General features: G+C 47.0%; 10 protein-coding genes across 10 annotated transcripts; 7 read left to right on the plus strand and 3 right to left on the minus strand.

The window, feature by feature from the left end:
* The first annotated feature begins 474 nt into the window (after positions 1-474).
* BU24DRAFT_2987 (uncharacterized protein) lies at positions 475-876 on the plus strand. The gene has a single exon (XM_033522824.1). It carries the CDS (start codon positions 588-590, stop codon positions 825-827), a length of 240 nt encoding a protein of 79 aa, XP_033388898.1. The 5' UTR covers positions 475-587; the 3' UTR covers positions 828-876.
* A 2,627-nt stretch (positions 877-3,503) lies between these two features.
* BU24DRAFT_456622 (uncharacterized protein) lies at positions 3,504-4,741 on the minus strand (the record flags this gene model as incomplete). Its single annotated transcript, XM_033531461.1, has 2 exons — positions 3,504-3,530; positions 4,556-4,741. 2 exons carry the CDS (start codon positions 4,739-4,741, stop codon positions 3,504-3,506), a joined length of 213 nt encoding a protein of 70 aa, XP_033388899.1.
* Positions 4,742-6,218: 1,477 nt separating this feature from the next.
* Positions 6,219-8,537, plus strand: BU24DRAFT_445761 (uncharacterized protein). The gene is made up of 5 exons (XM_033530723.1): positions 6,219-6,700; positions 6,752-6,967; positions 7,022-7,999; positions 8,066-8,267; positions 8,325-8,537. The coding sequence occupies exons 1-5, from the start codon at positions 6,324-6,326 to the stop codon at positions 8,460-8,462; spliced, it is 1,911 nt and encodes a 636-aa protein (XP_033388900.1). The 5' UTR covers positions 6,219-6,323; the 3' UTR covers positions 8,463-8,537.
* On the plus strand, positions 8,498-9,149 carry BU24DRAFT_416232 (uncharacterized protein). Its single transcript, XM_033526403.1, has one exon. It carries the CDS (start codon positions 8,798-8,800, stop codon positions 9,131-9,133), a length of 336 nt encoding a protein of 111 aa, XP_033388901.1. The 5' UTR covers positions 8,498-8,797; the 3' UTR covers positions 9,134-9,149.
* A 1,891-nt stretch (positions 9,150-11,040) lies between these two features.
* On the plus strand, positions 11,041-13,574 carry BU24DRAFT_416233 (uncharacterized protein). The gene is made up of 2 exons (XM_033526404.1): positions 11,041-11,674; positions 11,734-13,574. The coding sequence occupies exons 1-2, from the start codon at positions 11,285-11,287 to the stop codon at positions 13,414-13,416; spliced, it is 2,073 nt and encodes a 690-aa protein (XP_033388902.1). The 5' UTR covers positions 11,041-11,284; the 3' UTR covers positions 13,417-13,574.
* Positions 13,575-15,046: 1,472 nt separating this feature from the next.
* On the plus strand, positions 15,047-16,092 carry BU24DRAFT_416234 (uncharacterized protein). The gene is made up of 3 exons (XM_033526405.1): positions 15,047-15,530; positions 15,582-15,697; positions 15,768-16,092. The coding sequence occupies exons 1-3, from the start codon at positions 15,400-15,402 to the stop codon at positions 15,860-15,862; spliced, it is 342 nt and encodes a 113-aa protein (XP_033388903.1). The 5' UTR covers positions 15,047-15,399; the 3' UTR covers positions 15,863-16,092.
* A 2,148-nt stretch (positions 16,093-18,240) lies between these two features.
* On the minus strand, positions 18,241-19,044 carry BU24DRAFT_3052 (uncharacterized protein). The gene has a single exon (XM_033522827.1). It carries the CDS (start codon positions 18,947-18,949, stop codon positions 18,308-18,310), a length of 642 nt encoding a protein of 213 aa, XP_033388904.1. The 5' UTR covers positions 18,950-19,044; the 3' UTR covers positions 18,241-18,307.
* A 991-nt stretch (positions 19,045-20,035) lies between these two features.
* BU24DRAFT_340056 (uncharacterized protein) lies at positions 20,036-22,982 on the minus strand (the record flags this gene model as incomplete). Its single annotated transcript, XM_033523216.1, has 2 exons — positions 20,036-22,386; positions 22,439-22,982. 2 exons carry the CDS (start codon positions 22,980-22,982, stop codon positions 20,036-20,038), a joined length of 2,895 nt encoding a protein of 964 aa, XP_033388905.1.
* A 304-nt stretch (positions 22,983-23,286) lies between these two features.
* BU24DRAFT_445766 (uncharacterized protein) lies at positions 23,287-24,636 on the plus strand. The gene is made up of 2 exons (XM_033530724.1): positions 23,287-23,671; positions 23,725-24,636. The coding sequence occupies exons 1-2, from the start codon at positions 23,311-23,313 to the stop codon at positions 24,210-24,212; spliced, it is 849 nt and encodes a 282-aa protein (XP_033388906.1). The 5' UTR covers positions 23,287-23,310; the 3' UTR covers positions 24,213-24,636.
* A 904-nt stretch (positions 24,637-25,540) lies between these two features.
* On the plus strand, positions 25,541-27,236 carry BU24DRAFT_438100 (glycoside hydrolase family 47 protein; the record flags this gene model as incomplete). The annotated part of the gene is made up of 5 exons (XM_033530240.1): positions 25,541-25,587; positions 25,633-25,770; positions 25,818-26,034; positions 26,096-26,452; positions 26,505-27,236. 5 exons carry the CDS (start codon positions 25,541-25,543, stop codon positions 27,234-27,236), a joined length of 1,491 nt encoding a protein of 496 aa, XP_033388907.1.
* Position 27,237: the final 1 nt, after the last annotated feature.

Consider the following 27,237-nt stretch of genomic DNA (forward strand, 5'->3'; position numbering starts at 1 on the left):
CCATGTTCCATACAGTACGAGTTACAATACGAGCCCACACTTTCCTTCACAATCGCCAATCTAGACGCCCAATTAGAGTTCGGCGTCGCGCCTCATGGGGAGCGATAGATGTGCCGCTACTGCGCTAACCCGGCGCGAGCGAGTGAGCCGGCGGGCGAAGGAGCGACGTCTCCCTTTTTGTTGTCGCCTCGCTTCGTTGGAAGTTTGGGCGAGGCGGCGGCGTGGTATTGTGTGGTTAGTGGGGTGGGGAGGATGGCTATCTGTTCTTGTTCTTGTCCTTGTATGAAAGGAGCAATCGCAACAGTTTCGATCCGGTGCTTTACTCCGTTGACTACTTCGTTAGTGTCGTTCGGACTATGATACCGGTACGAGATATGGAACACACACAGCGAAAGACGGGATCAGAGAACGATGGATACAGTGTAGATAGAGACAAGCCGAACCGCGGCCGTTGATGAATTTAGTTGATACGAACATTTGTTTGTGCGTATTGTTTCTTTGCTATCCGTGTTCTCGGTTGCTGCAATTACAAGTATAGCATAATTAGTATTGCTGTAGAGCATAGTCCTTTTCGGTTATGGGTGATCATGTCGGCCTCTGGCCTGGACTCGCTTGTCATATCCTATCGTGTCCTGCCCTGCCCTGTGTCCATTCACGACAACGACAACTACCATGTCCCTCTATCCCATGTTGTTCCCCTCATCATCAATTCCACGAACCACAGCAATTTCCGTGCCGATGTTGTTCAAATGTTGTTTACTGTGCTCTTACTCTCACTCCCACTCCTCAATATACAAGTGCCTAGGCGGAATAGGTTCTCGAACTGATAGGTAGAGGTATGACATTGCAGTACATCATAGAAGCACACGTAACAGCGTTGTATACATATGTGTATTCCAATGCACCCGTCCCGTTCTCTTGATGTCTACCTCTTCCTATCATCTTCACTTACAATTGGAAAGAGGAATTGAGTTCCGAGTACGGAGTAATATGCACCTATACTTCCCCACATCATCGGAGGTTCGGAGGTGCGGGGAGAAGGGAGGAGAAGAAGGGGTCTTTTAGTTTCAATATCGAGAAGACGTAGGTATGTATTCCTCAATAGAGCTGTATTTTGGGCACAGGTGCATTTCGAATGTTGATAAAATACCACGAACGGAGTAGTTGTGAGTGGCTTTACTCTTGTATCGATGTACTCTATTCCGCACATTTGCGGGGAAATGAATATGGGAAATGGTAAGCATGTATGTAATATACGTATGTATAAGTAGATAATATCTTGGTAATTACCTACAACCAGCCTTGTTCTGTTCAATTAGGTATCCATCTCGCAGTTCGTTCCGAAGATAACGCGAGGGTCTCACTGCTATCCTCCCCTCCTCCGCCTCCGCCTCGCCATGTAACGTCTCGACAACTAACAAATTCCAACTAATTACCGTACCTCGGAGCATTATCGTAGTGCTCAATAATAGTCCCACTTACTCCAATTTAGACATTATTGTGGAGTAAAAGGAAAAGCAACCCGCGCGCACCGTGCAACACAAAAAGGTCTCCCCCTCTTCCGTCGGCTTTCCCACCCACGCAAGCCGGGGGCCAAACCATCAGCGATTATTGACGGATAAGATCGGCCGTCGTCGACCGCTCGAGACCCGAAGGGCAACTTCACCTCACCTCGGGATTACATTATTGCTTTGAAGCGAAATGCGCGAAAATGATTGTAAGCGCGGAACATACATCTGAGCGAGCGTCTAACTTTTTTTCGTGCCTTCTGCTGCTTTCTACCCCGTTCCGAAGGGGAGCAAAAGAGGAGTCCGTAGATGAGGCCACCACCCCAGACGCCAGTCACGGTACTACTGTTCCCCTCATTAACTATTATTAATGATAGGTTATTAGGTACATGTACCGTATCTATCGGAATTTGGGAACATGCATGAGCCATAAGCCATTATTGCCTGATGGTATTCCGGCAATTCCTGTCGACCACCAAGGTTTATTCCCCTCTTATTACCTCAGCGGGTTGCTTCTCGTCATTGACTGATGAGGCCTTTGTGCAACTGTGCTGCGCTATTTTCCACGCACAGTCGGATGACATGGCCAGGTCTGGTTCGTTATTTTTCCTTCTCCTGTAATTACGTGACTACTGTGCTTCGATCTGTGTGTGCATTCGAATCCTCCTCTGGCGTGTCCACGTGGGTGGTGGTCGTATCCGATGGCCATCGATCGCGACGAACAAGACAACAAAAAAAAAGTTGTTGTAAAGCCAGCCGCAGTCCCCTGGGCCCACACTTGACCGGTTCCTTGCAGTTTATTGTGCTGGGCTGGATATTGTGACCTTGGAAAGGAACCTCGGAGAAAAGAGCCGCGCAAGTAAGAAGCAGCAGATACCACACGATTGTCACTCCTTGCCTCGTTAAGTCGTTACAATACAACACAGTCGTCGTCTTGTGTCGCGTCGAGTCTGTTGGAAGTGTGGGGGGAGGGGGCCACGGAGTGGGTCTAGGTACTGTGACGTCACCTCCTTCCTCTTTAAATGTCCAAGAACACGATACGCATGAACGACCACACAAATAAAAAATATTACAGGAATGCAAAATCAAGGAACCGACAGAATAACAATCATCAATTGAAGTCTGTGTGCTCTTTACGGCTGACTCAGATTTTAGACGTCCCAATCTCGAAATGAGAACCAAGGAATCCTCTTCCCCTCTTTCTCGTGTTCTTCTTGTCTGGACTAATTATGTCCCTTGTGACCTGAACTGTCCCATGTCTTTTCTGTCCCTTGTTCTCGCTCGGTGTAAAACGAAATAGAGTGGAACTTTCTTAGCCGCAATAGTGAATACCATGCAGTGGACAGAAAATGGTCGAATAATGCGCACAAAGACAAACAACTCAGGAACAAAGCGAAGTTGAACCTCATCAAAGCACGCCACATACGCGATTTGTCACGCGAATTGTATTCGCTACCAGATTCTCGAAAGTCGATTTATTAAAATCCGGAATTTCGATTTCGTCTTCGAGATGCCGGAAGAAGAAAACGACTTTCCATTATAGACGGGAGACCATCTTGGGGGGAGAAATACCTTGTGTTGTGCATCGGATATCAATCCCAGCACATAACCAAGAATCCCTAATCTGAATCCCGCTGATCTCTACCATAATCCATTTCTTCCTTGCCAGCGATCTTTCAAAAGAACGATTACCAAGAAACATCTTATGTACATCCTATTGCAGTAAATCATAAGCTTGCGGCTGTCCAAGGAAACTCAGAAGTCCGGAAGTGAGCGCAAGACGCATGACATATCAACGGACGTTGGGCTGCGTTCGTATTACTAACGATGAGAGCTCTCGCTTTGCATAGTCATCGCTATCGGCGGCTTCCGGGTTCCTGGATCGACCTTTTGTGTATTGAATCTGTTGGAAATGGGATCTTATCCATTTCATAATGGATAGACGTTACTGGAGAAGAAGTAGGACAAAAAATAGATATGATAGGCAATAATCGCTTAATACTTTGGATTTCCTACCTCTGCCTATGAGAGGGATTAGTGATTCAAGTACCTACCTAGATACATGATTGGCATCGAATTGCGATCTTCCTCGGTTATCTACAATCTCCGTACCTGTATGTACCTACCAATCTGGGTAGGTATTGGCATTCACCCTGGATCACGTGCTCTATAAACTTGCCAATAATACGAGTTACACTTTATACATAGAAGGAAAGTTATCTAACCGCATACGGTAATCTTGGATGAATGCTTGTGAAGGAAGATCCATGACGACTGGGAGAAGACATGCAACTTAATGATAATCATTAGTTGCTGTAATGGTAACGGCTTCATCCGTGATGTAATCGATGTCGACGATCACTGATGTATCAAGCACACACGTGCATGGTGGGATAATCTGGAGATGTAATCTACACCTACTCGTGTATCTGTGTAGAAAATCTATGTGACAGAAACATATTGACACTCCACAGAGAACCAGAACCAACGTTGGCGTACCCGCACGCCTTGATGAGACAGTAGATATGTCCACCGGCGAACGAGAAGAGGTCACAAGGTATTTAACATTTTTTTCTTTGGCACGATAGTCTAACGTGTGGCCAGACGTGACAGTCAGAACAATTCTCCGACGCCAGAGGAGTTGTCTTTTGTAGTAGCGTGGGCGAAGAATTGTGGACACCTTATAGAGCAGTAGAAGGGACTCAAGGGGGTTTGATGAGATTGCAGTTATACACGATGTCTTCTACTTCAAGTTCTGTTTAGTTGACTTTGGGTTTGACCAGTCACAGTCTATATCCCCACGATATCGCCCAATAAAAGGCTGATTCTATGGGCTATTCGTCGTTTATTATCAGTGCACCTTCCAGGAGAGATGTTCCTGACCCAAGGTGTTTGTACTAGCCAGAGACCTATTATCTGCTTAAAGGGTTTCAGATCATTATGTTTCAATAGTAGTAGAGGATTAAGAAGGTTTCCAGAAACTCAGATGGACGTGTATAGTCTGTTCTCTTCGACTCTATAGTAATAAAAGTCTTGTGTACTGTTACGTTTGAGGTTCCGTCATCGGGGATGATGATTGGCAGATTAGGAGCAGTAGCAAGACGGTTGCCAGTTAGATGGGCACTGTTCAACCTATCGAAGACAGATTGAAAACCAGGTAGGAGCGGTGGGGTGACTCGATATCGAGCATCTGTTGAAATAAACACTGCTCGCGCGTTCTCCATGGCCGCCATCTTCTCCAAAAAGTTGCCGGATGGTCCATCAGCCTGTCGCCTGGTTTGGTTTGGACCGCAGGTCCGACAATGAGCGATGTAGTCGTCCAAGTACTTCCCGGGTTTGTGAATATGGCAAGTTGTTCAGACCGCGTCGTATGAGCGTTTGAAACCGCAATGTGCTCTGACGTCGTGACATCGCTGGAAGATATCGCCCTGCAACACCTTGGGTATTGACCGATTTAAGACTTCCGTCGGCAGGGTTAGGGTGTGTCATACGCATTTCGCTAGGGTGTTCTTTTCTACAAACAGCATGATTGAGGTCAAAACTCCCAGATGTGTTTCATCAATAATCTAACTAACAAACGGATGCACACAGAATAGCTTCATATACAAGGAGCGTTTTTAACCTTCGGATTCCGAAGTCGAGTCATACGGTACATTATGTGGGAGAAAGAGTGGTGTATGGTGATCACGTAACATAGCTGATGTAAGTTTCCATCAGTAACTTCCTTCTCGTAAGAAGTCTCCCCCACTGGTAGCTGCGGGCAAAGACAAAATGGTCATTATCCTGTGCCACTAAGTTGAATGTCATTCCTGGAAGTGTATGAGCATGAGGTAGAAATTTTTGACGGCGTTGAGTGTATATTCTGCTCTACATCTAAGATGAACAGGGGTTGATTGTGCAGGAGAGAGTTCAGTGGGCAAGATGCTCGAGACAATGCAGGTCATTTAGCCCATAAGTTGGAGCTAGGTGAATAAATTCGAGAGAAGCGTAACGTCAATATGTAAAAGTCTACGAAAGCGTCGGTTGTCTTCCTGTCTGGACGAATAAGTATCTGCAATGATCAGATCGAGCTATCTACTGAAGATACTGCATTGTTAGGTGGTCTGAAAGAAAAGCATACTATAAAATAGCATTCGTTCCAGTAAGACGCACGTAATATCGCTAAGTAAGTGTCTTTCTAAAGTAACACGCCATAGGTCGAGACATCAAGATGCATGCATCTGTTGTGTTGTTGCAGTAAGGCTGAAGGATTCAGTGGCAAAAGCCAATCTCTAGGCCATCTTGTGGCTTAGCACTACAGCCTTGTGAACGGTGAGTTGTACTCGTATGCTCGATTTTCGTTGTAGAGAGTGCATCTGAACCGTACGAGACAGGCCATTGGTCATATTATAAGAATGCACATCCGGCGATCTTGCAATGAAATAGATCTTCACCAATAAATGTACAGAGTGCTGCCTGGCTGCATAGCGCCCACAGCCAACGCCTACCACTGATCCTTTCGTTCCCAGGATATTTCTGAGTAGTTGAAGGGAGAGGCTGTCTCATGCCATTTTGGCCCCATCATGTTGCTTTAGCTAGCGCGTATGTCGTATTAAGGATCTCAGGCCCCTGTTGACGTGTATTCACATAGCCTCGCTTAATCATTCTAAGAAAGATGTAGCTTCGGACCCGAGCCAATTACACAGCCCACGATCTCAACTACCAGCTGTGCAAACATAGTGATTGTGATGTACAAACTAATCCAGAGCCCCTCCTTATCTCTGGCTCCATGCTGAGACCTTTCCCCTCATCGACTTTTCCTCGAGGCTTGAAATAATGTCATTACCCCACTGGCAGTACGATGAGATATCTCTGGAAGATCGAATAACTGACCAGCAGGTTTCTAATAGTCTCACTATAGATTTACCTGGTCTAGAAGAGGAAGCAATCAGATTGTCTGAGGATCATCCGGATAGCTTGACCGACAAGATCGCGCCAAATAGCCCTCGAACATCTTATGCACTGGTTCCCAATGCCGTCAGTCCTACTAAACAGCAGCAATATGCAGCTCGAAGAATACATTGGATATCACCGGTTATAATGGTGGTCTCGCTGCTTTTTGGTGTCGCCTTGACTGTCGGCCACCATAGCTATTACAGCACATTGAACGGCCAAGAAGTTGGATCGTCAGGGAGACAACAATGGTCACTACGGTATTTATATGTTCCAGTTCAGAACATGGGCAAGCTGTTAACTACTTCAAGATTTGGCAACGCTTTTGCTGTAAGCACGAGCTTGTGTTTAAAGATAGCAGTCGGGATCGCTTATTTACAAGTGCTTTGGAGACGTTTGAGCAAGCGCCATACATCCGTACGCACCATCAATTCTTCTTTCGATATCCAAGGCAACCCATTCTCATTTTTCAACCTTGAGCTTTGGAGGAACATACAAATCGGTGTTTTGCTGGCACTTATTATCTGGTAAGTATGCCGTTGCTCGCTTCGAACTCTCATGTTGACATGGAATGTGTCCAGGTGTCTTCCTGTACCGACTTTATTCGCTCCAGCTACTTTATCTGTTCGCCAACAGACAAATTTTGATTCCGAAATGCTTCAAGCTCTTACCCTAGATGTTGATAACGCAGTCCAGTTTTCTTTTTCTCGAAATGGGTGGGGTCCCACGCCTCAGCTTGAGAGGGTCGCGGGTGCCGTCGCATATGGCGGGAACATACTACCCTTTGACTCTCCCTCTTCAAAACCAAATATATCGTATGCGGTAACTGCATATGCACCTCTAGTTCGTTGTCAAGCCGCCAATGAAACAGAACAGTCCCGGCTACTGGAAGCTGCATCTAGATGGGTAGACGCACCTGAGCTGTCAAGCAACAACAGCGCAAAATGGCCCACGACTGATGGATTTGAGAGCGGGGAGATCGGTTACCTGGCAGTATATGATGAACATGATAATTTGACCATGGGAGGGTACGTCAAGCTGTACGACAGCATCTTGTTGGCACTACAACGGAAGAATACCACGTCGGAGTACCAGTCGGATACGGAATACATCAGCTGTCGTCTCTGGAACGCCACGCTCGGGTTCTCCATTGGCACTATATCAGGGAGATCGAGGGTGGAAAATATCACAAAGACCTGGCACAACCAGATCAACGGCGAAGCCTACTTTGATAGTAGTCTGAGAAACACTTCGGACCCGAGCGCCCACGGGGCATACTTCGCAGCCTTAACGAAATATATTGTTGGCACGGGGTGGTATCATACGACGCAGTCCCGTTACGACGACTATATCACGATGGACGGGGAAGTGTTTGGATCAACTCTGTCGTATAACTCGCAATTCCGCAATATGACCATGGATATCGCTAGCCACGTCGCTTCATTCGTGACGCCTGAGATTGTCAACAAAGAGAATCTCCGCAACACGAGTTTTGGCGAAGACATTGAGCAGCTTGCTCTTAATACTTCCATCAGTCTCTTTACGGATTCGCAATTTTGGTAAGTTCCTAATTGGAGCATCTCAAGATTCTACTCGTTGGTCGGTTCACTGATTCGTTGCCTAAGCAAATATACATCGACCAACGTGACTTCACAGACAACTCACACAGTGTACAACTACCAGCCACAGAACCTCTTTATATCCTACGGCCTCGCTATACTGTTCTCCGTTCTCTCTGTTGGACTTGGTGTTTACTCGTTTTACCTCAACGGCGCCAGTTACGATGCGAGTTTCTCCAGCATTGGTGTCGCCATGCAGAATGAAGAGGTGAGTGGCGATTCGGATTGGAAGTCACAAATTCAAAAGGTTGACTGACATGAACAGGTGATTAAGCTAATGGACCAAGCCAACGCAACCATCACTCAACCGCTGAACAAGGAGGCGGGGACTATCAAACTGCGATTCAATCCTGGACAAGGCTTTTTTGCGAAGGACGTCCAGAGTAAAGACCTTGAAAACTGATCAACGAATGTTTAATCTATAATGTGTTTGCCCGAAATTCTCTCCCGAGGATCTAAATTTCTTAATGACACCCTTGATATAGCTTTTACTCTTCGATATGGCGGGTTAGATCTAATATCAAATACAACATTAACAGAAACTCTCATAGCATCCACCCTATCACCATAGACACTGAAGGGATCTTTCGAGCGTATCATATCCAGAGAGAAAGTTTCTCGAGTCAACCATTGTAGTATTCTAGCCTCCCATGACAACAATTCATTTGACTCTTTGGAACGCATGCAAAGGTTTCAAAAAGGTTTGCTGGGTAAAACCTCTAGACGATTTACTAAAAGATGCGGCAGCTATTTATTAAGCGCCAAAACCGCTCAGGCGTACTTCAAAGAGCAAAATGGGCTCTATACCTAAAGAAGCAATGGGGCCAATTGATTGAGGAAATCACGGAGCTGGTTGACAGCCTGGTCGAGCCTTTTCCAGCCACCCATTCGTCTCAGCGTGAGATATGCGAAATGGTTATTTCCGCCATGGAAAAGGATGGAGGTATTTCCGGTTTAAGAGAGATTGCCGCTGCTCAAGACAAATTCTTGGAGCAAGCGATTGCGAAGACAACTGATGGTGTGAACAAGTCCTACCACATCGTCTTTTCAAGCAGCGGTAACACTGATTTTTAGCTCTGCTAGAACTCTGGTACTATATCGGGACTCAACTTTGGAGAAGGCGGCAAAAGGAGGTAGGTTTTTGCCCGAGTTACATAGGGGTGTCTGTTGATCAAGCACACGTCAGATCAGAGCTGCATGATGCAAGCTACGCAACAGCGTAGCGCATGTAATCGGTTCAGCTCATGATACTATATAGGCTTTCGATATAGAAGGATTAAATGTTTCCTAAATATCCTTATTACTTAGAATAGCCCCAACTTTAAGTTTACAGTTCTCTAGAATCACAAGCCGTATTATAAAGATCTGATATCTTGATTTTTGACAGCCCACAGCTAATAGTATACTGACTGAAAGAAAGGAAAGGGGATGATTGAGGCTGCATGTGAGAGGGGATCAACGGCACAGATTCATCTGATACATGGCTAATTCCTGTTTTCCGCATAAGAGAACAAATGGAGAACTGTTAGAGTGATGAGACGTTTGCTTTGATATCTATGGGAGAACACGCCACAACTCTCATACCTCGTCCCTGTCTTACCAATTTTTTTTCAAGAACTCTCCATCAACTTTCAATGAAAGTCATCGGAGATGTTTCCATAGTTCCCCATTCAACCACTTTGTTTCGCTTAACCTCCCCATTCGGCCCTACCACTATGTCCACCATCAACACAGACCTCCGTCTCCACTCCATCTCCACTTCAAAAAATTGGCCAAAAAAATACAAAAAACATACAACAGCGGGGATTCGCTGATGGTCACCCACTCAACTACTAGTCCGCCGGTACATTGCTTAAGTATGGCTGAGCGAACGGGAAGCCCTGTTTTCAATGTCCAATGGTCGTATGTGAAAGAATTGTCAAAATATTTAGACTATGTAGCTATTACAATTGGACACTGTAGTAAACAGTGAGAGTGTACCCCGTACAGTAAACCAAGATCAGTATGCATCGAGATGTTGTATATGGGTGAGTTCAGAGCTTCGTGCGGTAGATACAATAGCGTTCACGGGATCGATTACAATCATTTAATATGAGAATCTTTGGGATGACTACGCCTTAAACAATCACCTGAAAGAGTATCTATAAGACAGGATATCGCCTACTTGCCGCTATCCATCAAACTATTTCGGGGTTCAGTCTGATAAAGTATTCGGGCGGTATGCTACACATGTGAAGAAGACCCTAGCCTTCCAGCTATTTGTAGGAAAGGAGTTAATCTTAGATTTAGAAGGATCTGTATCGAAGCGAGTTGCACAGCAATAACACAATATCTCGAAATAAGTTAAAATAAGCGCCCAGAGTCTCCATACTTTAAGGTCCTGAGGCTAGGGTTTTCAACTACAGAGAGTTGACGCGTCAGGTTGAACACCTGCTAGCGTTATTAGCAGATACAAGGAACAATATATGCATCTATAGCCTCTTATTTGCTACATAACAGCTAATTAAGGTTTAAGGGTGCATATATACTAGCAGGTGTTTAACCCGACGTGTCAACCCCTGTAGTTAACGCACAATTCACGTATCGAATCACGTGAGTGATCATGTAGCGAGGTCATGTGATATCAACATTCACTCCTCTAGAGTAGATCGTGTAGCAACTGTTAGAAGCCTGTAAATGCATTCCAAGTTGATTTAAAGGAGACTAATTCTGTAGGGAGTTCATCAAAAGGCATACTGATTCGGTAGGAAAGTGGTAGAGATAAGCATTGAAAATCATTCCGTGGACGCCAACGACATAGGGGAGGGTGGGTACAGGCGTACATGCCAGGGTGCAACCCGTATTGTATGGGAGTAGGCATTTTGGGTCAACCGTCCACTAGCTTCATGTTTTATCTATACCTGAACTGGCTACTACTCTTCGATTATGTGAATAAATACTACAGTAGCAGCCGGCGAGCCGTCCGCGCCACATCTGTACATATACACTAGTCACATACTCGTATTGCAATGGAACAAGCTATGCTGGCCGCTTTGAAATGGGTGAGACATGTAGAAGACGCAGACCGACGTTCGCTCCACGACGCTTCTCGTGGGTTAGATGCTGCAAAAAACATAAGGCGGCCCCAGCACTCTCAGAGAATGCTATTCCAAGCCGCGATCATACAATCTCCTTTCTGTCGCTCCCTCATTTTGCACTGGCAATCTACTACTTCCCCGAGCGGCCATGACAAGATATGAACATTGCATGCAGACGTTATGCAGACCCCCATTTGTTACGTGTAGCGCTCTTCAGGCCTATAAACCCTTCGTCTGGGTTTTCTGTGCCAGTATCTCATTGTTAAGCGCAAGGCATCTCCTAGTGGAGCAAAATATACATTATCCTCTGCAACTTTACTTTAATCAGCTGGCTGTCACTGCTATCATTCTGTTCCGGCCACGTCTGGGATGGCAATATGTTCAGAAGCTTTCTCGTGGAGACCTACAGCTCTGGAACTCGATGACAAGAGGAACATCACTCCTTTTCACATCGATGTGCTTCACATCTTTGTCAACGATATGTATGCTGCAAGCGATTCTGCATTTTTACAATCTACCAACTCTGGCCATGATCACAGTAAGATGCACCCGCGTTTGTTGCACTTTGTTATAAGTAGACTGACTCATCTCGACCAGCTTATAGCCCTGTTCTCTGAGAACCTATTACTTTACATCACCCGCGCGATACCACACACGTACGCCGAACTCCTTCGTATCGGTCTTCTGACCCTAGTGGGTGCGGCACTTCTATTCGGAGAGTACCGACTCACCGTGCCCAACCTATCAATGTCAATTATGGCCATGCTGCTTGCTGGAGCTGCCCGAGGCCTTCGAAAACTTGTCGTCAAATATTATCCAGAGGAAGTTGCGGAGAACGTAGTTCGGACAACTCTACATGTTTTTCCAGGTGCGCTGGTAGGCGTAGCTTGGATAATGGTATTCGAAACAGGCCATCAGGCTTTCGCCCTCGGCGTCGAAAGCATCCCATTGCTCACCCTTAATGCCTCGGCATCTGCTGTAGCAATGCTACTAGGAAAATCGACGTTGCTTCCTATGCATAGCGAAGTAGCTGACACGTCTTCTCAGACGATTGATGGTCCGGTAGATCGCATCTGGGATGCGTTAACTCTGGCACTTTTCACTGGCCTTGTAGGATGCTATTCTACACTATTGATGGGCCGCTCGTACACAAACACATACCAATTTTTCTGCTTCTTGCTAGCGATGGCGTACATTGGCAGCAGTGCTTACATCGGTGGATCCAGTATTCGTTTGCAGTATCCTTGGAGTGGTCCTGGCAAATATGAGCTTATAAGCCCACTTTCGACGTTATTAACAGAAAATGGCAACGCTGATAGTCTCATGGAGCAGTTTCACTACCCTGGAGTGTCAGCATTGAAATCAAGCTCACCAAACAATAAGTCTAGCAGGCACTTGCTTGGTATCACCATAACCACACTCTGGGCGGCGTATGGAATTCTGAATTTCACTGAGCGACAGGAGCGTCGCATTCCAACACTCCTTGACCAAGATTACGTACCAGAGTTGCCTTTGGAAGTTGTACTGAGCATGTACAAGGAGCCCGTTGACGAAGTAGGTAAGCTCATCAACCATCTGCAGAGCATATCAGCTCTTTCCGACGCGCGCATCACAATCTACATCAAAGATAGAGAGGCCAACAACACCTACGTCAAGCAACAAACAGGAGCCGATCATGTTATCACACTACCGAACATTGGACGAGAGGGTGAAACGTTCCTCAACCATATCCTTAATAGGTGGGACAATCTCGCAAGACAGACAATCTTCCTACAGGCCGGTATACACAATCCGAGAGAGTTCTATACCTATATGAGCAATTATTACAGCCGTGCTCAGACTGGATTCCTAAACCTTGGTTGGCCTGGTCGTCTCTGCGACTGTGAGAATTGCAGTGACAGGTTCGGCTGGCAAGACAACCTACGCTTTATTCCGCAGGTCTACAACCAGGTATACAACTCAACCCTCTGTAAGAAAGTCCTTCTTAGCTATAAGGGCCAATTTATTGTTTCTGCTGCACGTATTCGCGGTATTGGCAAAGCCGTATACTATGATCTGTGGCAGGCCTTCGCTGATACAAATAGCTGGGCGCATCAACCCAGTTATCTACAAGGACGGCCAGACTCAATGAGTGCGCCAGATTTCGGCTATACGATGGAGAGGTTGTGGAACTTGTTGTTCCAATGTTCTAGCGTTGACGTGGCTTGGAAGTGTCCTACATTGCTGAGTGGATGGCGTCTTGGTGGTAGTATTGGCGATTGCCAGTGTTTTGATATGTAGGTTGTAGGTAGTAATCTACATTATAGTATATATTGTTATATTATAACAATACTTAATTATTCAAAGATGAGATTTTAGAGGTCGATGTTGATTAATCAGATGAATACATAAATAGCGATCACTTGGATAGCTAGCTACCAAAGTCCAAAGGAAAGGCCTGCCAGGTTCGATCATCCTATATCGATTGATGGGATTGATAGTGTGCAAGGCGCAGGTTCAAATTATGTCTCGGCTGCGCGTCGATGAAACTGGCCGATCAAGAGGGAAAACTTACTAGGGGCATTGGAAGGTTCACTGACCAACGCAAGCCACTTAGAATGCGAAAGACCAAACATGCGCGAGGCAGATGGAGTCAACCGCTGCGCACGCGATAAGTATAGACAGTACTTAGACTTCAGCATCACAGCATGGTTCAGGGCCATGTTTTGAACAGTTGTAAAACGAACGCACTTCCCGCACATCGATCGCCATACTTTCTTCATTGATCCAAACTTAATTTACTATGGAGCGTAGCAATTGGAAAATGTTCAATAAGAACATGAGAGGGAGAAGCTAGCTTAATAGTGGGCTACCATCAGTAGCATCGAGCCCTGACAGCCCTAACATCCCATGTCAAAAGTTTTGATAGCAAAATGGTTGAGGAGAAGCCATCTAAACCGCTCATATCTTCTTTGCCAGTATGATATCTCGGGGGACCGAGGGAATCGCACTAGCATATCGAATCGTACGAATCTCGTCGGCCTAGCCTTGGTTGTGGTTGTCTGATGTAGAGAAAGGAGCGCCCGATGTTACATTGAAAATGCGGGCTAGTACATGTGCTGATCGTGGCTGTAAGGTCAGCTAATATGCAAGTTGTATGCAGGGTGCACTTGTGCTGGTTGACGCAACAATGTTAATCAACATGCAAGCTGTATTCAGGTAGCACATTACAACTACCTGCATAATACAAACTTGAAGTCGGGTAAACCTGAATGAGAAGCCTCTATCATGGCAGTGGGGCCGCAGAGCCAGGTGTACTTTCTCTATCTGATATCTCATATTATGAGGGAACAACACTTTCTGCATCGACTTGTGCGCAAAAGATCTCTCAGGCTGATGACCCCATCTCTGCAGAAAATCCACTAAAATCGTCTCGAGGGATGCGGAGAAACTCCTAGTTCTGGTGTTAAATACTGCCATGGGTTAGACCATGACAGGAAAAGTTCACATTCACGGAGTTGCGGAACGATTCGCTAGCAATTATTGTATCAAAGGTATTAGGCTCCGCAGAGTCATTCGACGTCTTCAATTGTGCCCCTTATCTAATGTTCTATTATGATGTCTTTTGGAAGTTGTCTTACTTTGACTCCCAAACAGACCCAAATGCACATGATGCTCCCGCTGGTCAAGCTCGGTATCGTGATATATGGATTGCTACTACCTTCCCTTCAACGCCATGGTTGAGTGACTCTCCTAGAATCATGAGAAGAACGAAGGTACTAAGGACATATCTTGCCTCTTGTCTGGTACAGTTTGTAGCGAAGTACTCGTTGCTAAAGACGCTACTGCAGCTATTTCCGGGTAGATGTTGGAACTCGTAGGTTCCTGGGCAGCTAAGCCTCTGCTTGATGGTTTCTTCCGAACGAAAGACGAACGTCAGCTCACAGAGCTTAGCAAAGGCGCTTACGAGGCCCTTGTCCTTGACAAGGCTATACTTCCTATAGTCTGATCTTTTAACTTTGGTTATGGGAGCGCTTTACTGAGGAGAGGATAGCGAGGCTAAGGAATGAAGACTATCGAGACTTTGATCGCCGCTCGTATTTGCCTCAGCAGTGGAGTCGCTATCAGCATGTAAATATTCTCTCTGGGGTTGTTTCTCAGTAAAGACTTTCCTGTCTTGCGGATTTGTATAAAAGGCCGACAGAGCAGCATATGTTTAGAGATTCACAGCAGTATTTTCTTCTTCATAATACCAGCACTCCCCAACCTTCCAACGAACGTACAATGAGGTTCTTCGTCCTGGCCGCAGGTCTTGCTATCCCAGCTCTTGCTATGCCAGAGCCAGTGTCTGGAGGCCTCTCTTTAGGGGCTAGAGATACTGTCAAGTTGAACCAGTACCGTTCTATGGATGATTGGTAAGATAGGAACTTTCATTTCAAACAAAACTTTCTGACCATTGAGTTCAGCAACAATGATCGAAACATCCTATACCACGCGGCTCCAGTCTCAGGAAGATGCTACGACATCGACGGCCAAACAGGTGCTTTCTTCATCAACACTGGAGGTTTTCAGGGCAGCAAACGTAAGCAATGCTCTCTTCTGCCTTGCGGTTATCAAGTATGATACAGTTACTAATGATTGCTATCAAACAGTTTACACTGGTTCTGGCTGCAATGGAAACACTCTGGGTGTTTCCGGTGGATCGTGCATTGCCAGAGCCCAGTGGAACTCTTTCAGATTGTCTTAGAATCTGTGTTCCGTTGCTGCGGCAATAAGTTAGCACTATTCGTGTAGAGTACTCAGTTGATATAGTGATGTAGCAGGATAGATGAGGCTATTCGAGGATCACGGGTATGGGAAAAGTTGCTAGGCAAGGCAGATAGATCAATTAGGGCTGCGGAGAGAGATCGAGGCATCATTTACCTACCTCCAGAGGCTTATCGACAGAGGCAAATATCTATTTATCCTACCTATCCACCGATTGCGGGTCATGTCTGTGATGCTCTCTACTATAGAGGCGTATGTACGCGACAATATGTTCGCTGAAAAGGTCGCTTGCATTCAGAGCCATTTGAGCTCCACCCTGTCAATCCACGTGAATTTAAACATGTCAATTAAGTACATTAGTCTGCCGCACTTTCGCCTATCGCAATATTGAAACATGCCTCTTCTTAATGAAATTAAAAGCTGAGTCGTCCACTTCGCAAGACCATTTCTAAATGGAATCCTATCGCATTTCATGATGTAGCTCAAGTCGGCCTAGTATAAAGCAAGCGCGAATTCGCCTGTTTTAGAGGTGATGATGCTCTAAAAATGAAAGCAATTTCATTCTTGCCTTGAGGAACTCTTGATCAGTTGTGAATCGCCGACATCACAATTGCTATGCTGCTCATACAACAAGACTTAGGGCCAAATTGACTCTACATGGTGACTGAATAGTCCCGATGACTAACTGCGGGAGTAGAAAATAGCCATACACGGCGAGACTTATTAGAAATTCATGCAAGAGGTGAAGTTCTCCCTTATGGAAGACATGAGGACTATGTTGCTGGGCGGGGCCAGAGTATGCAAACATGCGAATGATAAAAATGTCGATGTGACATACCACCCTTAGCCTCAACATTTAGAAGCTGTATTGTTCTTGGACTTGTAGATCTGAAATTGGGGGATGCCCGCCGTGTTTTCAAGGACCCGAAATCCTGCTTGCATGCCCATAAGATTAGATTACAGCACGAGCATCAGCACCGACCAATTCCTGATGAACCTCAAACTCCCAAGAGCTGTTGCCATGCATCCCTGACTCATACTGTATAGATGTATGGAACTGGCCTTCGATTACCTGGATAAGGAAGAAGTCGTCTCCATCTATTCCCCACATTTTGTGCAATTATACGCATAAGGAGGTACCGGGTAATCATCAAAGTCGATGGTGTTGAGCTTGCCATCTTATTAAGAGCACATGCTGATTCATATGCATCTCTTTTGCACATGCAGTGCCAACGAACCATGAGAGACTCGACGCGGCAACCTGTAGGACGAGAGTGCGGCAGGTGGTTTCCCCGTCACATTGGCATATGAAGAAGAGAAAATGTGCAATACGGCTCGTTGTCTGTAACGTGGTGTCCTGTGGCTCTTAGGATTTCATGAGGAGCATACCTAGCCTGCGACAAGTGCCCATCGATCTACGGTGTAACGGCGATTTTGGTTTGGTAAAGTCGTAAGATCGGATGCAATCTGACGTTGGGATTGACTTTGCAATGCCACGGGTGGAAGAGAGCCGAGCCGCGGCGCTTTCGAGCCGCTTCTACAAGTAGGTATATTGAGAGCACACGCACGCTACTGTAGACAACCTGTAAGCCGAGAGACGCTAAACCATCCCGAAGCGCGCTGTGACGCGAGTAGCGACTTTCGCAGCCGACAGGCGCAACTGCCGGATTGCATTTGTATCAGCTTAATGTGGTTTACAGTCTATGAGCGCACGGGTATATGGGCAAGTAATTACCATCTACAGTTCAAGGGCGGCCCTTCGGGTAGGAAGACCCGTTGTCAATGTCCAATGATCGTTTGTGAAGGAGTTGTGCAGTTGAAAGAGATATATCAGGGTTCAAAGCTACAATAGATTGATGCATCAGTGGAAGAGTACGTTTTACATGCGTTTGCGGTATCATGATTCAAGATATTGTTCATTGTAGCTAGCACTCTACAAAAGTACTACAGCCACACCAGCAACGAGGCCAGCATAGGCAAAAAAAGGCCTCATGGAAGCCGCCGCACCCTTCGAGCGTGCATTCTTGCTGAATTTGACGCCCTCCGCTTTCAAAATCTCCTCCGCTGTGGGTGGCACCTCACTACCCTCTCGAATCTCCTCCGGGTGCAAGCAAGAAATGACAACATGGACGTCGTGTTCGTCGTCCCACTCTCCACGCCACATTGTTGCGCTAGTGCGGTTGGGGAAGAAAGTGAAGAATGTGGGCTGGGGAAAACGCATGCTGACATTGTACGGGCCACCGATGCCGCCAGTGTCGGAGATGGAACTGTTCACTTTATACGCGATATAGTCAGCAAAATATTGCGGGTACATATGACGTGGATGAAGTCTTACAAGGCTGGAAATTCTCGTCGTCAGATGTACAATTGGCTTCGACCCACCGTTCTTCGATGCTGTAGTTAAGACCGACACCTGCCCGCGACGTTAGTGGATTGCAAATTTCGAGCATGATGTGAAGATCCGAAACTCACCAGTCCTAAACAGCGACCCCAGCCATCCTTCTTGACCATTCACTAACTCGTTCGAGCATTCCTTCGGTATGGTAGTGTTGAAAATTGGCTTCATGCACGAAAAAGTCTTCATGGCAACCACGCCATAGTCGTGGTACTGGCGTTCAAGCGCCTCCACGCACTTCTCTCCCAGCATCGTCTTGCAGTCTCCCTTGTCCTCTAGACTACGCCTGAGCACCTTCTCCGAGAACGCGAAGCCAGTGGTTGCGGTCAGACTCGTGCTCTCCATGCACCCTATGATGTCAGTCGTGTTGCTGTTCCCCGTGTCGACAAAGATGCGGTTCCATGCGTCTCTGCTGGATCCTAAAGGATGTGACACCCGCGAGATGAGGTTCCATTGGTTGTCGTCGTCTTCGGATAGCTTGTTTGGGTGTCCTTCGTCGGTGTACCCGTCGATTTTCAGGGCCGGGATGGGGTATGTTTTGGTGCCGTTGTACTCGGTGAATTTTCGTGTCTCATCTTCGAGCAAGCCGCACGAGACATTGACTGATTGGGCTGATTTTAATAGAAAGGGTACCGCCAATGCCAGAAATGGAACGCTGTTGAACGACGGCATGGTGAATTGAATTTCGATTCCCTCCTTTGTCGATGTTATGTCTTTAATAATCCGACAAAGGCGTCACGTTAGTCCTAAGATTTCCCCGAGGTTCAAATGTGGCTACATCTTGGTCTAGCGGTCTGTGTATTTATAGGACTGCTATGGTATGCCTAAGGTTGCGTTGTGCACAGTATGATATCATTATGTTAAGGCGCAGTAAGCCAAGCCATGTTGATCGGCAGCCTTAATACGAAGAGTGATCCTTCGAAATGCTTCAACACCAGTTGATAGCATAGTATGTTTCGTACCCAGATCCAACTTTAACTGTCTCGCCAGATACCTAGCCTAGTTGATTTTAATGTCTTCTTTCATCTCTCGGCACCGTCTACTTGCGTGATCCAAGCAAGGCTTCCCCATATGCCATGGCTTGGGGTACACAAACCATGGTATTTGCTCTACGACTTCAACCAAGAAAGTGCATCACCACATTCGCGAGAATTCACAGTGCAGCTAGACAATGGAAATTAGGTATGTTGTTGTTCTGGAGAAGCGTTCAAGAGGACGACGTTCCAATGGATCCTGCTGAGATAAGTCATGCCATCATAAGGCGAACTAAGGCCTCCCATGGCGTCTGCATCAGGAAAACAGGTTGATAGGCTTCCCAGGGTACGTGAAGAAAAGATCCCAAAAAGAACTTGGTTATGTGAAATTGTTATTGTAATTAGGCTTCCTGTATTATCGTTTTTGATTGCACCATCGCCCTGTCGGTCATACTAGAAAATACAGGTTTGCTCTGTGATGTCTACAGGGCGATAATCTCCCATTCCTCGGCCCAACCCGAGGAGTAACTAAAAGTGTTAAAAAACCTCGGTCTTCATAGATACGCTTCGCGGCCTTCTATCATTGAAAGCGTTCATATTGGTTCGGGATCGGCGATGCTGCTTGGCCCGCATTATCTCGTTTGATCTCTAGTACGTTGTACCCAATGGCATGCGCGATGTGCGCAGGAAAGACTTCTAATTGCCATAGGAACAGCATAAAATCATAATGTTCCCAGATGTAGCGTAGAACGTCTTTATGTACCATCAAGAGACACCTCCTGCATCATTTGAGTAAGCCACACATGCACTGACAATCGGGAACTGGGCACATTGCATGCCTAGCAAACCAGTCTCTAGCATGGTGACCATGAAAGCCGTGAGTACAGCTCATGCAGAAAACCATCAGTCTGGCTTCCAGGTCCTCTTCTTTGAGTGCCTGCGCTGCACCCACTTTGCTCGGATCTGGCGATCCTAACCACATCATACACAAACCACAACGCGGCATCTGCGCATTGCAATTCGGACAAGCGAGTGACGGCGATGATGCAGTACCCCTTGGCGGATGTGGTCGCTGCTTTGGGCCTGTATGTTGCGGTTTTGTACGGTCACCCAGGGGTGTCAGATACTGCCGGGAGGTCTTCAGATCTTTGCGAAGAGCAAGATTTTGTTGACAATTGGGACATCGAATCGCCAGACTCGGAGCCGAAGGCTTGTTGATGCTCTTTCCTTCGCGTGATACGCATTTCAGATTGTGTTCTTTGATATAATGCGTTCGCTCCAAGAATGTTCGCCATACTTGCATCTGGTTCAAGTAGATATCTTTCCATAAAGGCCAGCGAGCATCCTGAATGTATAATGGACAGGCGCGCGAAAGTATCAACACAGCGGACTGCAAGTCGCCGTATTTAGCAATGTAATGTTCAAAAAGATCCATGGCTTTCTCTGTCAAGCCGGTGAGGAGGAGGCCTTCAATGTTTCCGTACGCAATCGTCTCGGTAGTAGCAAGTTTGAGAAAGTGAGTAAGCATTTCGTCACTCAAATACTTAAGTGCCACACCCACCCTGTCACTCAAAGCAAGCTGGGTCATTTCAACTACAGTGGTCCAGTCACCGCTGATGAAATAGGCCAGTAGTCCCTTAAGATATGGCTCGTCGGTCATTTCGGCCATCCAAGAGCACATATGGCGTTGATCTTCATTGGCCGAGTCGCAAGCAATCACAGCGCCTAAGCCAACATTTTCCAACTTCTTCTGCTGGATGGATTCTTTCAGCAGATCAAGAGCGACGTCCTTATATCCCTGAAATACCGCGAGAACAATTGCCTTGTAATATTGGCCTTCATCCATCAATATTGAACACCTTTCTCGAAGACCTTTCTTGGATAAATTCCATCCGCAAAGCGAGAGGCATAATTGGCGATTCTCTGGATAGCGCGTTCCTATGCCGGAGTAAGGAGGGAGTTCTTTGGCCGTAACAATTTCCTTTACAGCTTCTACGAAGATAGTCTTCGAAGTCTTCGCGTCCGGGTCAATCATTCTTTGATCGTACATTTGCAACTTGTTTGTCCATATAGACAACACTCCAAGGTATTTGAGATCCAGATCTCCACCAACCATGCCATCTCCCCATGCATGTGCGTCCAGTCGCTCAACGAGATTCCAAGCATCCACCAGCCAAGGGTCGTTGGAAACGATTTCTTTGTTCTTGCGACAATCTAGGTTGTAGCCTTCCTGACAACGCCTCTTCTGGGTCTGTAGTACTTTCAGATGGTCTCCGAGTGGTATCTGCACATCAGGGTATGCCAGAGTAAGGAGGTCCTCATGCATTTGCATGCTTGACAAAGTTGCCGATTCAAGTGGAATAGTACGATGCGGGTGGTCGATAGTGAGTTTATCTAGCCTACCGGAGAGACTGTCCTTCGGATCGGGTGAGATGCCGAGCTTCTCACTCAACGTTTGGTTTTGGAGGTCTATCAAGTCTTCTGCTACAGTTCCATGTCTCATGCTTGGCCTGGCCACAATGCCTCGATCACGAGCGATTTCATCTAAAGCCGTGAAATTAATCGTCGGTGCTTGCTGTGGTACCTTGAGAATCTCGATCTCTCGATTTGGTAGAAGGGAGAGTGCACACTGTCCATTGAGTGGGCTACCAGACGTCATGAAATCGTATGCAACAACACGCGATCTCTCATTGTCACGGAATCTTTCGTCGTACCATGGATACCTCAAGTTATGGGATGTTTTGGTATAATGTGGAGATGCCCAGGCCTGCGCGTATGGCCCCGCACTTGCTACCTGGTGAGCTTCTAGTCGATGAGTATGTTGAGCAAGTTCGACAACTTTGAATTCGCCAGTGTTGGCCAAAACACCAAAGGTAGCTCTCTTGGTCCCGGTATATCGAAGACTCCAGATAGTGGCTGATTGGCTGTTGTCGACTACCGGGCGGAACTCAAGCACCGCGCCGTTGCTCGTGGAGTCATTAGAGGTTCTTTGTTTCACATAGCGCTGGTCCCAAACTGTGACGGATGGATCGCCTGTTGTCCCAGCTGAGATGAAGTAATTCTCGTCTAGTGGGTCTATAGCGATGTTGTGGACCTGACGAGTAGGATACTGTGCGACTCCCGATGTACCGGAATCTTGCGTGAATTAGCGGATAGCATATAATCGCTGTCGAACATCATGCGGTACCTCGTAAGTCGTATATGCGAATGCATTGCCTCGATACACCGGCCACTAAAGTATCGGGCTGGTTATTGAAAAACTTGATACTAGAGATTGCCTCGGAGCTTGCCAGTTTCCTATACGGCTCGGAGCTTGAGGTCAATGTCGGGGTATTGAGATCATAAATGTTGAGGCAGACATCATTCCTAACTCTATCCAATCCGGTAGCAAGAAAGTTCTTAGAACTAAATGCTATAGAATTGCATTTACGTTGATGTTTGATCGGAAAAGTATGGTTATAGTCAATCTGTGGATGGTCTGCATCCATTGATACAATGACTGCCTCGCCAGAAGCAGATCCAACTGCGACTATGTGCTCATCTCGTTTTGACCAGTCGAAGGCAGTGTAATTGGGGAGCTTGTCGCGAACGCAAAGCTGTTTGTATTTTACCTTACCCTTGTCAATATGATCAATTTGACACAATCGCAGTCGGTTGACAGCGACATCGATTATTAAGAAACGTGGATCTTGCTGGGTTGAATGCGGTGACCACCGAATGGCAGCCTCCATGTTGTCGATATCTCGCGTTGAGGATGAACGAGGCGAGCGCGGGCATGTAGTACAATTATGCTTCAGAACACCAGTAAACCAGACACAAACTGCATTGTGCCCATACAAGCATAAAAAGTCGAACGCTAATGATTCGGATTGATCGGTTCTTTAAGCAAGTGGAAGCATAGCCTGAACGTTCACCACAAGTGACTGGCAGGTGGTTGGGATGGCCAATAGTCATGCTTGGCATGCCATCCAAGCGGTGAGCGATTCTGCCGCCCCGCTAAAATTTCCAAAACATCCAACTTCTCCAACGATCAATCCTTAACAGCTCAATCAACCAAAGATGTCGCAAAAAAGGAAGCATGCCGAAGATCTCGGCGCGAGCGCCAATGTCCAGGGTTCATCCAAGAAAGCGCGATCGAACTTCAAAGCTGGAGGTTCGAATTTCAAGGCCGGAAATCATCCGAAACCCCAACCAAAAGCAAATGCCACGAGTGGGATCAAAAGTCGAATACGCGACCTGAAGCGATTGCTGGAGCATGTGGACAACCAACCAAAGTATAGGATGCCAGCGGGGATAAGGGTAGAGCGTGAAAGAGAGTTGGAGACTTTGGAACATGAGTTGGTGGAAAAGAGTACCGCAGGACGAGAAGCTGTCTTCAAGAACAAGATGATCAGCAAATATCATCAAGTAAGGTTCTTTGGTAAGTTATCGTCCTATTTATTGGCTATATGCGTGTATGCTAAGTCGAGTAAGATCGCAGGAGAGCCGAGAGGACCCTCAAGAAGTTGCGACGCCAGCTATCAACACTCGAAGATGAAACGGAACGACCCGGGCTATTACAGAAGATTCACAATGCGGAGGTAGATCTAAACTACGCCATGTACCATCCGCTGCTAGAACCCTACGCCTCTCTGTATCCGAAGGGAGAGAAAGGCGAAAAGGACACGACTTCGAACGAAACCCATGCCACATTACCTACCGAAACGGACGGTCCAAAAGGCAACAAGGACATGTGGAGAGCTATCGAAGAAGCAATGGAAAGCAATACGTTAAACACCTTACGGAATAGGAAGCCTAAGAAGGCGGCCATTGCCAATTCAAAGGAGAGCAATAAACGAACGGACAAGTCGAACACAGACAAAAAGGCCAAACCGACCACTAAATCTAAGGCGACAAATGATACCAACGATACCATCGTCGAAGATGATGGTGAAGAGAGTGACGGCGGATTTTTCGAATGAAGGACCAATTTTCGTGGTCGGGTATTTCTTATGACGTTACCGGGTTGCACACAGCGCGTGTGTTCAAGCGAGATCTGACAGGGAGGGACTGAGTCGTTCCTCGCTGACATGGAGGGTACAGTGTAATGCTTCGAGTTGGAGGAAGTAGTATAGCTAGTTCTTGAAGACCTCCGGATAACCCTCGAACTTCGAAGCATCACATGTTGGACATGAACCAATAGCAACCCCACCGGAATTTTAGGACGCCTTTTGACTATGCAGGAGACTACAATATCAGGCCAGCCAAGTCGTGCAGATCTCTTCAAGTTGGGCAGGAGGCTGCTGTGCTCCAAGGACACCCAATAGTTTTAATCCAATACCCCATGTCGATACAGTTTCTTTACAGTAATATTATGCTGAGGGTTACATCCTATTCAATTACATGAGGCTAGGCAGGTCCTGCCGTTCCAATGTACCTCGAATGTGACGAAGCCTTGCTAGCTAAACAGGAACCAAACAAGAATAAGAGACTGATATCTACATAGTAATGATCGGACTTGGAATAAGATTATGGCCCCCTCGGGAATGGCGCACGATCTGTGCAGTAACCTTGCTGCACGGCCGTTCACAGGCTGTTCACCCCTGGAGATCGCGCCCCCGCATTCTTGAAGATTGCGGGCCACAAGAAAAGTCGCACAGAACATGGAGATTGGACTCAAAACGCAGCATTCCAATAATCATGCGACAGGCATCGAATCCATCTCGTGCTAGTCCACCACGTTGGCAATTGCACGAGGGAACTGACCCCACGCCACAGGACTGTATCCAGCTGCCGTTCCTGGCTATACATGCCTCTCTCACCCAAGAAAACTTATGGGTCTTGCTGAGTACAATATGCTGAATGACGACAGCTAATGGGCATGTTGAGCCGTAACGCGTCTGCTGACAACCTTGCAAATAACTGTAGCGCAACTACAGCTCCCGGCTTCGCCCATCGTTGTACTCCCATCCTCAAAACGATTATGCGTTTATGATTAGTCCGAGACATGCCCCCCCATGATCCCAGCCAACCATCTAACTAGATACTATGCTCTGGTAGCATCAGGGTATGCGGGGGAAAGTGAGAGTGTTATTGACATACATACTAGAGTAGCAACAGTCTTCCGCCCCGACGGGTCTCCGCCCTGATGGGTCACATTGTCTTCAAAGCGACAACGTCTGAACACCATGTCATATCTAATTTGGCGTACAGGAAGTATATAGGGCCTAACCTGCCTACAAGTACTACCCCTGAGTAATTAAGGTCTTGATAATTGTTCTCTTCCTTCCACTTGACACTTCTGGCAGAAATGGCACGTATGAAATTTCTCGCCATAGGAGCTTTGCTTCCAGTCGTGTTTGCTCTACCCCACAATGCGCCCCTAGATCTGCCAGAATATAGGCAGACACGCTCTCTCAGCGCCGATGAACGCGCGCAAGCGGTGGTAGATGCATTTCGAGTCTCGTGGGACGGGTACTACAAGTACGCGTTTCCAAATGACGAGCTCAACCCACTTGAGAACGGATCAAGCAATTCGAGGCAAGTCCCTCGCAGCTACACACATGCCAATGGCTAACACCACATAGAAATGGTTGGGGTGCCAGTGCCATTGACGCACTCAGCACTGCGCTGATCATGGGCGAGAAGCAGATTGTCAATCAAATTCTCGACCATGTCCCCAAGATCAACTTCGGCAAGACTGACAGCGACGTCAGTCTTTTCGAGACTACAATTCGTTACTTGGGTGGATTACTCTCAGGTTACGACTTTCTAACTGGGCCGTTATCGGATCTTGCGGACAATGTAATGCATTGACAATCCGTTGCATTCTAACGTCGAATGAATCCCACCTGACAGCGTACAGAAAGCAAATGTTGATGCTCTCTTAGCACAGTCCATCAACTTGGCCAACAACCTCTCCTATGCATTCGAGACCCCTTCAGGCGTACCATGGAACATTCTCAACTTCGCGAATCGCTCGAACGATGGGTCAAACAACGGCCTCGCCACTGTTGGCACGCTTGTTCTCGAATGGGTTCGACTGGCCGATCTGTCGGGAAACAAGACGTATGCCGAACTCACAGAGAAGGCAGAGAGCTATCTTCTGAATCCCAAGCCCGCATCTTCAGAGCCATTCCCTGGTCTACTAGGCATGAATATCGATGTCGCCACGGGCAACTTCGTCGACGCCCGTGGCGGCTGGGTTGGAGGCGCTGATTCCGTACGCAACCTCCTTCGAGATTACCCAAATCACATACAACTAACACACACAGTTCTATGAATACCTCATTAAGATGTACGTCTACGACCCAGCCCGCTACGAACTCTACCGCGACCGCTGGATCGTCGCCGCAGATAGCACTATCAAGCACCTCACCTCGCACCCATCCTCCCGCCCCGACCTCACCTTCCTCGCCATGTATGATGGCACGAAGCTCAACCTCGTCTCCCAGCACCTCGCCTGCTTCGACGGCGGAAACTTCATCCTCGGCGGCCAAGTCCTCGGCAAGAAAGAATACATTGACTACGGCCTGGAGCTCGTCAACGGCTGCCACGAGACATACGTCGGCACCGCGACGGGCATCGGCCCCGAGATCTTCGGGTGGAACGCCTCGCTCGTGCCACAAGGCCAGGAGGCGCTGTTCAATAAATCGGGGTTCTACATCACAAACGCGGGATACCAGCTCCGGCCCGAGGTCATCGAGTCGTTCTACTACGCCTACCGCGCCACTGGGGACACAAAGTACCAGGATTGGGCGTGGAGTGCGTTCGAGGCGATCAATGCTACGACGAGAGTTGGCAGCGGGTATAGTAGTATTAGTAACGTGAATGTACCAGGCGGTGGCAGTTTCACGGATTTCCAGGAGAGCTTCTGGTTTGCGGAGGTTCTGAAGTATAGTTATCTGATCCAGGCTCCGGATGCTGAGTGGCAGGTGGATGAAGCGGGGAAGAACAAATGGGTGTTCAATACCGAAGCGCATCCGTTCAAGGTGTTTGGAAAGTAAA

This window comes from Aaosphaeria arxii (assembly GCF_010015735.1).
Source record: "Aaosphaeria arxii CBS 175.79 unplaced genomic scaffold BU24scaffold_1, whole genome shotgun sequence".
In the NCBI taxonomy this organism is placed as follows: domain Eukaryota; kingdom Fungi; phylum Ascomycota; class Dothideomycetes; order Pleosporales; genus Aaosphaeria; species Aaosphaeria arxii.

What these genes read in the sequence shown, in the direction of transcription:
- BU24DRAFT_2987 (XM_033522824.1), top strand. Translation starts at nt 588, where the DNA reads ATGTCGGCCTCTGGCCTGGACTCGCTTGTCATATCCTATCGTGTCCTG.
- BU24DRAFT_445761 (XM_033530723.1), top strand. Translation starts at nt 6,324, where the DNA reads ATGTCATTACCCCACTGGCAGTACGATGAGATATCTCTGGAAGATCGA. An exon ending in AGACAACAATGGTCACTACG is followed by an intron (nt 6,701 to 6,751) that starts GTATTTATATGT and finishes AACTACTTCAAG; the next exon opens with ATTTGGCAACGCTTTTGCTG. An exon ending in TTGCTGGCACTTATTATCTG is followed by an intron (nt 6,968 to 7,021) that starts GTAAGTATGCCG and finishes GAATGTGTCCAG; the next exon opens with GTGTCTTCCTGTACCGACTT.
- BU24DRAFT_416232 (XM_033526403.1), top strand. Translation starts at nt 8,798, where the DNA reads ATGCGGCAGCTATTTATTAAGCGCCAAAACCGCTCAGGCGTACTTCAA.
- BU24DRAFT_416233 (XM_033526404.1), top strand. Translation starts at nt 11,285, where the DNA reads ATGACAAGATATGAACATTGCATGCAGACGTTATGCAGACCCCCATTT. An exon ending in CAACTCTGGCCATGATCACA is followed by an intron (nt 11,675 to 11,733) that starts GTAAGATGCACC and finishes CATCTCGACCAG; the next exon opens with CTTATAGCCCTGTTCTCTGA.
- BU24DRAFT_416234 (XM_033526405.1), top strand. Translation starts at nt 15,400, where the DNA reads ATGAGGTTCTTCGTCCTGGCCGCAGGTCTTGCTATCCCAGCTCTTGCT. An exon ending in TACCGTTCTATGGATGATTG is followed by an intron (nt 15,531 to 15,581) that starts GTAAGATAGGAA and finishes CATTGAGTTCAG; the next exon opens with CAACAATGATCGAAACATCC. An exon ending in AGGTTTTCAGGGCAGCAAAC is followed by an intron (nt 15,698 to 15,767) that starts GTAAGCAATGCT and finishes GCTATCAAACAG; the next exon opens with TTTACACTGGTTCTGGCTGC.
- BU24DRAFT_3052 (XM_033522827.1), bottom strand. Translation starts at nt 18,949, where the DNA reads ATGCCGTCGTTCAACAGCGTTCCATTTCTGGCATTGGCGGTACCCTTT.
- BU24DRAFT_445766 (XM_033530724.1), top strand. Translation starts at nt 23,311, where the DNA reads ATGTCGCAAAAAAGGAAGCATGCCGAAGATCTCGGCGCGAGCGCCAAT. An exon ending in TCATCAAGTAAGGTTCTTTG is followed by an intron (nt 23,672 to 23,724) that starts GTAAGTTATCGT and finishes AAGTCGAGTAAG; the next exon opens with ATCGCAGGAGAGCCGAGAGG.